The sequence below is a fragment of the Sphaeramia orbicularis genome, chromosome 3 (genome assembly GCF_902148855.1).
Source record: "Sphaeramia orbicularis chromosome 3, fSphaOr1.1, whole genome shotgun sequence".
Taxonomy (NCBI): Eukaryota; Metazoa; Chordata; class Actinopteri; order Kurtiformes; family Apogonidae; genus Sphaeramia; species Sphaeramia orbicularis.
This window is the reverse complement of record NC_043959.1, coordinates 30,672,614-30,685,826: the sequence shown is the minus strand read 5'-3', so window position 1 is coordinate 30,685,826 and position 13,213 is coordinate 30,672,614. Positions and strand designations below refer to the sequence as shown.

At 37.6% G+C, this 13,213-nt stretch overlaps 1 protein-coding gene across 1 annotated transcript in view; it reads left to right on the top strand.

The window, feature by feature from the left end:
- Positions 1 to 13,213, top strand: part of LOC115413880 (neural-cadherin) — a 527,604-nt gene that overhangs the window by 289,757 nt on the left and 224,634 nt on the right. The window contains exon 24 of the mRNA XM_030127006.1: positions 7,780 to 7,964. Within this exon, the coding sequence (XP_029982866.1) occupies positions 7,780 to 7,964 (185 nt within the window). The remainder of the gene's footprint in view (positions 1 to 7,779; positions 7,965 to 13,213) is intronic.

The window sequence follows — 13,213 nt, the reverse complement described above, 5'->3', positions numbered from 1 at the left end:
TAAAACAGAATTCCATATCTGTTCTTTTTTTTACTAATCAAAATATGCATCATAAACGAAGGCAACTAAATTCCGAAAGTCTTTATAGTGTGCCTCGTAAGTCTTTAAATTTATCTTTAAAAAAGTAAACTGAGTTATATGTTTTTGTGCTCATTTGGCAGCGCTCCGTTTCAGCGTTATATGATTTGTTGTTGTGATTGATCGAGGCATTTAAAAAATGTAAAGCAACAACACCCCTGAGTGAAATATGTCCCACCAAGGAGGAGGGAAGCCAGATGTCTGTTACACTGTGATCAGCTCTCAAGGCTCGTCTGGCACACTACCAATGAATAATTAACTTTGCAAAGGGCAGAACTGACTGGTGCATCTGTATGATCTGTACATACGGTGTGGATGCTGCTTGATGATTATGTACGGGGTTTGCTTCCTTTTGCTGCTGATTGTTCATTGGTCTGAATTGTTGTTGATAACATGGTCAGCAATCAGCTACCGGGGGTTATTGATTAAGCTACAAGTCTCATTAAATCAGCCTTATAATTCTCTACCTCTAATCGCTCCACTCCCTTCTTCCTTTCTGTCTTCATTTTCATTTTTTAAATTTATCTCTTTCTGTACGACTGTTTATTCCTTTTCTATGTATTTTTTTCCCCATTCTATTTTTGTCTCGCTTTTCCTGCACGCAATTTTTCCACCTGATTTATTCCTTGTCCTCAGTCTTCACTCTTTTTTTTCTTTATCCTATAGACCCTTTTTATAGCCATGTCCTCCATTCCTTTTCACTTTGATTACTCATTTCCTTGTTCCTTCACTATAATGTCTGTGGCTTTATGCTATAAAGTCTTTTATATCTAAGGTTCTGGACTGCTGCTGAAAAATGTTCTCCTTGAGACGTCAGTCTGCTGGAAGTGACAATAAGTAGATATTTTTAGCGCACACACATGGACATACACACACAATTTATAAAAAAAAAAAAAAAAAAAAGTCATATACAACAACAACACAGCAGCACCTCAAGACACCTTAGTCTTTATTTTCCACAGTGAGCCGAAGTAAAAATGACAAACTTTTCTCTCAGCAATCTCAAAGTCAAAGTTCATCCCGTATGGAGGACTGAGTGTAATATAGGGCATTAACATTTCATGACAGCTCTCATCTCTTGGTGTTTGAAACTTGACTCGAGTTCAGAACACACTGTCTTATCACCGCTGCAGTGGCTTCTCACAAAACGGAGCCTGTCGAAGCTCATTGTGGTCTGTTTTATGCGTTTACATTTCATTACATCAAAAAAGCCACAATAGCTGTTTCTTACAATGGTGTTATGTAAGCGCTGAGGTTTAGCTACTTGGCACATCTGATTTAACTGTTGTATTACAGGGTGGGGAAGCAAAATTTACAATGAACATTTAGTTGTTTTTTCTCAGCAGGCACTACGTCAATTGTTTTGAAACCAAACATATATTGATGTCATAATCATACCTAACACTATTATCCATACCTTTTCAGAAACATTTGCCCATATGAGTAATCAGGAAAACAAACGTCAAAGAGTGTGTGATTTGCTGAATGCACTCGTCACACCAAAGGAGATTTCAAAAATAGTTGGAGTGTCCATAAAGACTGTTTATAATGGAAAGAAGAGAATGACTATGAGCAAAACTATTAGGAGAAAGTCTGGAAGATACTATTAAAGAAGAATGGGAGAAGTTGTCACCCGAATATTTGAGGAACACTTGCGCAAGTTTCAGGAAGCGTGTGAAGGCAGTTATTGAGAAAGAAGGAGGACACATAGAATAAAAACATTTTCTATTATGTACATTTTCTTGTTCCAAATAAATTCTCATGACTTTCAATAAACTAATTGGTCATACACTGTCTTCCAATCCCTGCCTCAAAATATTGTAAATTTTGCTTCCCCACCCTGTATTAAGAAGTTGGCATACGCACAGAACTGATGTGTAAATTCTGCACATATTCGATCAGTGTTTGAATAGTTCGTTTTAAGATGCATTTCACTGCCGGTTACATACTGTCGGGCCTTAAATGTAGTTTCTAATGACTCAAAGTGACTTAGATTACATCAGTAGTCTCTTACTTGTATTATTATCGGAACTAACAGGATGAAAGAATGTGGCATTCACACAGTAATACAATTTACGGTCAAATTAATCTAGCCGTTTCTGTTAATGCAAATGACATATCGTGTAGATTTGAAAAAAAGATGAAGAGACTTTGTTTTTTCCACAACCTTTTAAACACAAGTCAGATATCACCATTATTGTTGTAGCATAATGTGTTCATGCTGTTCTCTTGTTTGCTAATTTGTTTTTCTATGGTCATAACAACATCATCCCTTGAGCCCTGGCAATGTCCAACTTCTGTTCAGTTCATCTTTGGGTCCAAGTGAATGTTGAATTTTGCTACATTAATTCAAAGTATTCCTGATGGATCACACTGTAGAAATAGACAGATATAAGGTCATGGAACCTTTGACCACCACAGTCTTTCAGTTCATAAGGTTAATCCCCTAACTAACCCTTGAGTCAAAATGAAACACTAGGCTAAATTTTCTGACATTCTGCCAAGCCATTCCTGCAAAATTGCATTTTAAAGGGGTCTTATTTTGCTAAACCCACTTTTATTAGTGTTTGGTACATTTATTTGTGTATTTGGATGCTAATAGTTCAAAAACTGTGAATTTGAAACCTCCAGGTGCTGCAAAAGCTATCTTTATATTCATTCCAGCAAAATTCGAGTGGATTTCTACAACCTGTTGTAATTCCAGCTTAATTTGTTACGTTTTATAACTAGTTACGTCACGACATTTGCACATATAAGGTCAAGACTTCTGATGAACATTTCTTCGAGTACGACATAATTGTTCTTGTCAGCAGCAGCGGTCGTAGTAAAAACTGAAAATATGTCCAAACTTCAAGCCGATTACCTAAAATGTTAAGTTGTTGGTTGTATTAGCGAACACAAGTGGCTGAAGAGGACAGAAACCACAGTTAACAACCTGGAGGGGGTGGGGTGTGAAATGGGTAATTTGGATTTAAAGGGCCAGCGCTCAAAATGACTTTTCTGGTGTCATTACTCAGAAATAGGGTTGAAGATGGACCTGTGGAGTTGAATTAATGAAGAATTCAGACCCAAACATAGCTTTTACAGTTTACGTAGAAGATAAGGAAATGTTTTAAAATCTATAATTCTATGTAAAAAAGCAAAATATCACTCCTTTAAGTATACATAGGGGTAGGGGTGACTGACATACTTTACAAAGAAGACTAAAAATAACTACATTAATTAAATGTCTCCATAGTTTTCTAACGGTTTGATTAACTTAAACATCATCTTTAGCTGGATGAAAAAAAAGAAACAAACAAACAAACATATGTCAAGCTGATTTTTCTAGTTAGTAGTGGTCTTTGATTATGTAAAGCTGCTTTTTCTGACATGCAATAGAAACTATTCTATAAGAATAAGAATAGCTTCTACTGCATATACGTGACATGGTCTTTTAATTTCCAAGATAGAAATCTATTACTTTTGCCACCTTTTTGTCAACTTTATCTTGTTGTTAGGTTTGCATGGATGTAACTGTATTCCAGTTATAGCGTAACTTAATTATCCATTATAATTATAAACCTGAAGACACGGATAACCATTAATAGCAATGACAAACACAAATGCTAAAACTTTTGCATTATTGTCAAGGCTGGGGTTTGGCTGGTTATAGAAAACAAGACGGTTAGGGGTGAAAAAGGTCACGGTTTGAGAAAAGATGAGAAACTTTTGTGTCTAATATTACAACAATAAATATAGGAAGCTGAGGAAGTTTAGTTTTACACCATGTATGTGCCTAGCCAACTCCAAGGCATTTCTCCAGTTTACTTCTCATTTGCTATTTTTTACCTGTTCTTAGTCATACAGTCCCAAGAGGTCATAGAGGTACACAACCACATTTTTTAGGTGGGATCTGACTGTTATACCCTTGTTGAGGAGATGTCAGGGAACCCCAGAGACGACATTAATAAAATTAGTTACCAAAAGTATCATTAGTTTGTTAATTACCTAAAATTATGAGCTAGACGTATAATGACAGTAACAATAATAAATATTTTAAATAAACATAGGACTTTTAAAAACATTGTTTACAAAGTGCTTAACATTGTCAGTGGATTCAAAGACATTTTTGTTGTTTTTCAAGGCATCATATAACAATAATCTAATCCTAAAACATAATCTACACACCACACGGAGGGCTGGGAAATGAGTTAATGTCAGCCTTGCCTCTACAAGTGGTTTATTATTTGATTTGCCAAGGTTCAGCCTCAGATTTCTTCTCTAATTAAACTTGAATGAGCTCATTTATTGTACAAAGGGAGTATAGAGATGAGGACCGAGTAAAATTGCTTCCTCACATGTCTTTGTGCCTATTAGTCAGTCTCATTTTTCTCCTTTCCTTCCTTCCGTCCTTCACTCCTTCCTTCCTTCCCCCTGATGCATTGTCCCTGCTCACTTTCTATTATTGTCCCTGAAGGCGATGGATTTACAGCATAAATGGAAGCAAACAGTAGAACACAGAAGAGTGCACGTACTTAATGATAATGGAGAATTTATTTCAGTTTGTCTTCTTGGGAGATGGTTTGACCAGATGCTACAGGCATGTCTACAGTTAGAAGAAAGTTCAAAACCAAACAATACAGATTGTTTCATCCCACACAGTTACCTTAAAGCAACATATGATGCTCGTCACCAATTTTTCATCAAATCTGTAAAATCTGAGTCATAGCCTAAGTATCACAAATCCGTTAGTCTTTCCGTGATTACGTACCTGAATCACTTCCCTCACGGTGAACAATTTCGAAGTTGACTCCATCACAGTCAGTGTGTTTGTGTACATACCAAACCGAAACTGGAACCAAACCATCACCTGGGTCTTTATCGGAATGCCATGCAGCCACAGCAACAAGAAACAATGAAGCCATTTCTGTGTTTGTTGCTGCTGCACCCATACTGCGGCTGCGTGGAATTCCCATTCCCACAATGCACTTCGCAGAAAAATTTCCAAAAAGGCACGAGTGACACATCACTTTGGTATGTAAACAAATGGACTGCTTGTGATGGAGTCAACTTCGAAGTTATTCACTGTGAGGAAATTAATTCAGGTGAGTAATCATGTAAAGATACTTAGGCTATCACTGGGGTTTTACAGATTTGATGAAAAATTGGTGATATGATCGGTCATACGCTGCTTTAACACACATCTGTAAGGAATGGAATCATTTCTAGATTGTTTTCAGTTATAGTCCTGGACATATTCATGATCAACAAAAGTATTGGAACATGCTGAATTCAGGTGTTTGTTTTCTAACAGGGGTCTTGGCAACAAAACAATAATGACAAATGATATAATATAGCTTTATATTGTGATAAATATCATTGCATTGGGTTAGTTTTGTTTGAACTGTTATATTTGCTTCTAAAATGCTTCAGAGATGGATTTTGCTTAATTTCTCTAAACATTGTTTTTTTCTTGTAATCCATAAATATGATTTTTAATGTTATATCTCTAAATGTGTGAAATAATTTTCATGCTCTGTCTGTAAATAATAATTGTATACCACAACCAACCATCTACTTTCTTCACATCTCACTTAAATATAGATGTTTATAAACTACATGGACAAAAATATTGGGACACAACATGGCTACAGCTTGTAAAATGTGCCATTCATGCTGATTTGAGATACAAACATCAATATTTCCTTGAAGTAAACAAAACTAACCAATGCATTGATATGTATCACAATATAAAACTATATTATGACATTTTGTAACCCTGTTAGAAAATAACCACCTGAATTCAATGTGTCCAAATACTTTTGTCCATATAGCGTGTGTTACAGCATACATACGTATCACTGGCTACAGGGATGATGAAAAAGTGGTATTCTCAACAGGTGGGCGGGTGCATGTGTGGTTTACATCAAGAGGATGATATAGACCTGAATGCTTGACCCTGAAAGTAGAGGTCACCAGAAAAATCCATGCAAAGTTGTTCTGAGAGATCACCTTTATCCCCATAATGAAATATTTCTGTCCTGATGGGACTGGGTTCTCCATTTGTAGGACATGAGGGGTCAATGAATGTTTTGTTTTGATGAGTATGAGAATAATGTGAATCATATGCTATCGCCCACACAGTCTCCAGATCTCAACACAATTCAACACCTGTGAGAGATTTTGGACTGATGTGTTAAGCAGCACTTTCCACCACCATCATCAAAACACCAAACCAGGGAATATTTTGGTATTCCTTCCTTTCACAGGCTTTTAGAATCAACCCCAAGGTGCATTGAAGCTTTTCTGGTAGCGTTTGGTATGAGATGACCCAACACTTTTACTAAAACACTTTATCTTAGTGTTTTCTTTAATTTGTCACCTGTCTGTACCTTGTGTCTTGAAGAGAAAAACCTGTGCTACTATCCATAATGAAATCTTCGGTTCATGTGCCAGTATATTACCAAAAATGAGACAGTTTATCTTCCGTTAAAACTCCCGTTGCTTGGGATTTATGCTGCGAAAGTTGTGTGTGACCCAGTACAAACTATGATGTGCAAGTTGAAGATATCATATGACTGTGAGCATTCTGCCCTCAGCAGCCTCACTTTCAGCCTCATGATGCAGAGGAACATTGATTTCTGCTACACATCGGCAATGGATACTGAGGTCTCCAATAAGGGCAGCTCTACTAGTGTTTGATACTGATGGAGCCTTCAAACAGGACTTTCCATTCTCATAGATGTGCATATCCCAAGTTTAAAGCTAACCTTAAATCACTCGACCCTGTAAAAGCATAATACCAATATCATAATGTTGGCTCTGGTAGACTGGTGGCTTTACTCGCAGGCATACTGAGAAATTTTTTTTCCACTATTTATCATGCTGCTTTTATGAGGAAGCATGAAATGGCTGGTCTCTGCAGGCTCTCTGAGATGTCAGTAATAGCCTAATGATTAATCAGGACCATGCCAGGGGTCAGTTTCATGGATTCAGCCACTTGACCCTCTCAAGCTCCAGGCCATTAGCAGCTGGCTCTGACGGGGCCACTCAGTGATCACACTCTTCGCCTGTGGTGAAATGGGATGTTGCCGACATGCCAGCCAATGTTGGAGGCCGGTCACTGTTTGCTTCGGCCTCCTGGGGAGCTTTCAAAGTCAGACGAGAAGCGCAAGTTGGGCACTGGTGAACGCCAACTTAAATGACTCCCAGTATCCAAATCCAGGGTTTTTTTTTTTTTTTTGGTTTAAGTAGCTTAGCTAAGCACAAAAGCATGTTTAATTTGACAGTTGCAATCACTGACAAATAATATTGATAATATGCGTATCAGTTTGCAGGCAAATCCAGCAGAGATTATTTGTGGCAAATTAGGTCAAGATTATATCAATGGTTTCCAGAAATTAAATCTGACAAAACAGATTATAAAGATGTTAGTTTGTGCTTTCTTTCTTTCTTTCTTTCTTTCTTTTTTTTTTTTTTTTGTTAGTTTCATTTTCACTGGCACTAGTCTATAGTCAACAGAGATTTTCAGTGTACTCATACATAACAGTGAAGAAATGTTAAGCCTATTCAAGTCTGCAGAGGGTTCGCTTTGTATGAAACGAAGCAAAGCCATTCATTTCCTTTGAAAAAAACCTAACACTGAAATGACCCTCTCAAGTCACCTATAAATATTTTCTAAACCGTTGTGGGTGTCTTTGTGTTTGTTCTTGCCCTCAGTTACTTCATCCTGAACAAGCGAACAGGCTTCCTGATCATCAAGGAGAATGCCCCACCTGGCACCTATCAGTTCCAGGTCCGTGTATCTGATGGAGTGTGGCCAGACGCCGTCTCCACTGTTACCGTGCATGTGAGAGAGCTGCGAGACGAGGCCATCTACAACTCAGGGTCTCTCCGCCTGGCAGGTAAGAACGAAAGAATGAAAAACACAAGTGTTGCCTGAAGGCTTGTAAACATAGATTTATCCACTGACATGCAGCTCAAAGTACACATGAAGAAACAGTCTCATCCACCAAAATTAAGTCTCATCATCTTATTCACTAAAATTTATTCTTCACGTGTTATTTCTGAATACAAAGACAGTCATTACAAGCTGTGAAATGTGTGTGTTGAGGTAAAAGTGCTTTGCATAGGGTTAGAGCTGGGCGTTCGTGATCGATCTTAATTTGGCATATGATGTGCAGTGTGTCTGATTTACACACATGCTTCAGAGTTATGTGTTGGAGTGAAAACAAAAATTTAGGTTCATTATAAATCTCCAGCCAGACAAATTAGGCCACCGTCTAGGTAATTAGTGGGGAAACACTGCCGCTGTCACAGATGTACATTTAAGAAAATATGAACTAATGATTACTTTATCGGCTCTTGTCAAAATATTGCAATAATATGGTATGAAAATACGCAAATTGCATCGTTTCTACTCAGATAATAACAACTAAAAGTAATCACACACAGCCTAAGCCTCCAGAAATGACAACGTTGCTTGTTTACATTTTATAAGAGGTTGAGAAAATTGTGTTTGAGATAGTCAATTGTGATTATACCCCAAAAGATTGCCATATGGTCTTTGGCCACGTCACTGACCTACTGACCTACTTAAAGGGGGTTTAATATAGTGGTGTAAGAAAATATTGGTTCTGCAGTATATTGCGATATTTCATTTCACAATACTGTATCAATATTAAAAAGTACTGTATTGATATTTTTAGCTATTTATTCAAGTGCAGATGTTGTGGAGGTTCTTTTTTTTTGTTTACATTTTCTTCATTATTATTTAACACTCTTTTATGGCATAATGTTTGTTCCTTTGTTGGGATTGCACAAAAATAAGGTTATGTTGTTAGTTCTGAACTAATAGAATATGAACATTTGAACAGGATCTTAAACTGTAATGTCTATAAAACATAATTTAAGTTTGAGCACAGGAACATTTTGTGATATAGCATTAGATCCTGTTGTGATCAAATAAAAATGCGTTTAGTTTTTGTGCATATTTCTGGTGTTATTCAATTCAAGGAAATAATCATTTAAAAAAAAAAAAAAAAAAAAACTTGCCTTCTTAACAGTATCATGATATATTGTGATATATATCGTATCATGATTCTAGTATTTTGATTTGTATCGTATCACCAGATTCGGTGCGGTCCATAAACAATGTCACTTATGATACAGTGAAAACGAAAACAAAACTGAACATGCTTTCAACATTCGCCTCCACACTTCTACACTTTTCTTATACAGTGGATCTTTTTCACAACTTCTATATCCACTCAGCCCCTTCCACTGTTTTATGGGCCCCCCACCAAATACTGGGCCCCATGAATTTGTCATGTTTACACCCCCTTATCGGCACCCTAGTCATAGGGACGTGGTGCATAACTTCCGTGACATCTGCTGATAGAGCTGCTGATAAACTCGTTCATTGCTTGTTGTCCGTCAACCTCACGCTGAATTTTTCCGTCGGCCATCAAGGACAGAAATGTCTGAATATCCTCAGCCGACCATGGTGTAGTTTTGTGTGGGCTGCCATCATGTGGATTAGCCTACAGATGTATTTACTGTAAACTTCTGCATCTGTTTTTTTTTTTTAAAAATGGTGGGTCGCACATTGATAACGTAATGACGCAGAAACAACTCTTTCACCAATGAGTGGTGTAAAATGTTTACATGTCACATTTTAGTATCTTTAACCCTGTTTTGGAACCTCGGTGGAGTAGATACCAAAACACTAGTACCGGGTACCAGATTCCAGGTTTTTTTACGTAATGCAAACACAAAAAGGTTGAGTCGAGTCAAGCCGGTACTACGTAGTGGAAACACAGCATTAGTGAACATAACACTACATAATATCCGTATACCTTCTTAACGTTCTTCAAACTCTGCAGAAGATCCACTGCAATTTCAACATCAAACTTCATTCTTTTCATTTAGAGCTCTGTCCAGTTTTTAAAACATAGACAATGCTTCGATTTTCGTCACTTATATTTTTATTCCAACACTTTCTTTGAGTCCTTTCTTACTGGTTTTCGCTCTCAATCCTGTCTTATTGTTTGTTTTCAATACTGTCAGAGACCAGTGGAGTGACTCACTACTCCCTCTAGTGGTCACATACATTCCCAGTGACTGTGTAAACATTCGGTCCGGTTAGTTTTGCTTTCGCAGTATGATTATTATTTGCCACCATCATCTACATGGGCTTAGACTAGTGTACATCTGATGTCAGCATATAGTTTGTCAATCTCCGTTTTGGTAACAAAAATTGATCCAAAAGGGTAAAAAAATTCAAGTATTTTCACTTTGTAAGTGAATTCAATTTTGATGCACACCAAGACCAAAATACTGTCTGCAATTGTAGTTAGAAACAACTGGAAAGTGGTCTAAAAGTCCACAACATATAAGATAAGTTTGAAAGGACCCTGAAGGAGTTTAGTCAATATTGTGCAGTCTGAAGTTCTACATAATACAAACAAGTACATTTATGCAACCCACACATCTATAAATGCACTAACTTGCAAGTTTGGTCCCTAACATTACACTGGAGCATGGTATCTCCAGTAACGCACACATACACACACTGGCCATCCCTTTGGTTGTATTGTAGAGTGTTTTCATTGTTATTTGCGTCACTTTTGTTTTGACACCCATGCTGACGTGTCTGACCCCTTTGCCTGTGACATGTGCAGCTTATCCAGTTTCCTTGATGCCGCCCACGTAACTGCTGCTCTTCATGTGATAGTACGCCTATGTGCCACTTGCAGCAATAGTTCGAGCATATAGCACTCCCACCGTTAACAGGCACTTGCGGCTAAAAAAGTGAACTACTCCTAGCTTCCTACTGATGACAAGAAACTGTTGGAGAGGCTGGCTGGTCATTATTTACAGACTTGTCTCCAGTCATACAAAATTAATGAGTGCTGATTACTGTTTGCTCTAGGTGTTTGCAGTGTTTCAAAGGACTGTCACACTTTTAGTTAAAGATGTTTCCTGAGCAAAAGATTACACCCATTATTAATCCCTCTTCACTGACTCGGGGGATGTCAGTTGTCTTCAGCACACACACACACAAACACAGCACAGAAAAAGCCTGTTTCCATTACTTACACCGGCAAAATAATTAGTAGAGAGGTTTTGCTCAACCAGCACATTCTGCACACATGTTGAGCAGCATCCATCATTACCTGATGTACAGCACATCGGCTGTCTGCTCAGAATTAAATTCGCTTTAGAGAAATGGGACATGGCTGAAGGATTTTTATGATTTGAGAGATATTGAAATATAAGCAGAGGGGGAGGCCGGAGAGTGCACTCCATCGACAGGAAGCGAGCTGCAGGAAAGAAAGAGAAAATCATAGAAGGAGAGTCAAGCCTCACATAAGTAGATAAAAGGATTTGCTTCTCATTCTGAAAACAGGGCTAAGGTAAATTAATGTGCAGCAAACCCAAAGCCAGTATGCTGAACAGCTGGCGCCCACATTTTAATATTTGTGTAAAGGAAATGAATCCGTGTGCAAAATGCAGTGGATTTAACATGAGGCATGAAACTGAAAATGACAGAAATGCTCAAATTAACAGCTGTCAATATGTTCCTTTTTTTTTTTTTTTTTTGGGCAATTGAAACTTGTATTTTTTCTTGAATGTAATTGTGACCAAGGATGTTTGGTTTGTCAACAACTTGTCCCTGCGGGGTGGTCACTTCATTGAAGATTTTTTAATGGCTTGGCTGTCATCAGAAGCTTGTTGGTGGCAGAGTGTATTGATTTAATTGGCCCTGAGGGCTAGAATGTCAACTACCACTGTGAGTACAATGTCAGAATGACTCAAACGCTTTTAACCTGCACTTCAGCTATGCACAAACACACAACAAATATGTGAAGTTTTTAGTTTTAAGAGGGAAAAACAGTAGTATCAAGTGTGTTTGTGTGTGTGTGTGTGTGTGTGTGTGTGAGAGAGAGAGAGAGAGAGAGAGAGAGAGGGATATGAAACAGAAACCATTTCCAGGAATTTATTTTACCATGTGGAGCTTTGGAGTAAACAGTCTCATTGATTCTCAGTCTCGGGGATTATGAAAATATTCTACTTATAGCATTACTTACACCCTCCTTGACATTCTAAATCCCATTTCAAGAACAAATGTGGAATGCAATAAGGATGCACAAAGAAAGCACTAGTTAAATCTGCCTCGCCGAGATTAAGTCTCCCCCTCTCTCCCTTCTGTCGTTCGCAATATTGATGGAAAGGTAAAAGATGTGGTAAACAAAAAGTCCTTGAAATGTTCACGTAATAACAGCACAGACTGAAACGTACAGTACTCAAGGAGAAAGGATACAGAGCAGTTATATGAAGAAGGCACAAAGACTTAAGTATCCCTTCTAAGAAATTGCATCGGAATGATACGTTGAACTATAACATGGCCTATATAATTTCCTACTCTTTCTTTGAAGCACATGCATTGCAGAATCGATTCCTGGAGCTGCCTCTTCTTCTACCCTCATAATGACACATCACACACTCAGACAGTAATCACTAATCATGTCCTTGTTACGGTTCCCTGTGGTTGTCAATTATACAGCCTGGCATCCTGACATTAAGTGAAAAAAAGAGGATCAAAACACAAAAAATGAGCAAGTCAGCACTCAAACCTAATTACCTTGATTCTTTTTAAATAAATAAAAGAGAGTTAAGAGTCCATCAGCATAACTGTTTTCACCATTCTATCCTTTATTGACTAATTTATTATAGAGTATAATAAAACACCTCGTTGCAAAGTATGTTTCCATTAATGAGCTCTTCATTTAAAAGTGTAGTGGTAGTAATTGAAAAATGTGCCATCGAATTTCCAGTGCACTTTTTATTGGATTCCTACAAGCATCACCTGGTATTTTGTTTATTTGTCACCAAAACGAGGTGAGATCGCATAAAAACGTTTAAAACTATTAATTGTAAGTGTCAGAAAGAAGTGTCACCTTCACTGTGTCGTTGTTTGTCTGAGACAAGGCTGAATAAACCTGACATTTTTAAGCTGCCAGAGTTTTACATCCTACTCACTGTAGCTTCCTTTCTTTATTTTGACTGCATAGTCAAATGAGGAGGTTTTTACAAAGACGGCATTGTTCAGTCATGTTTGTTTAGTTCAGGGGAGGGCAATTCATTTTCT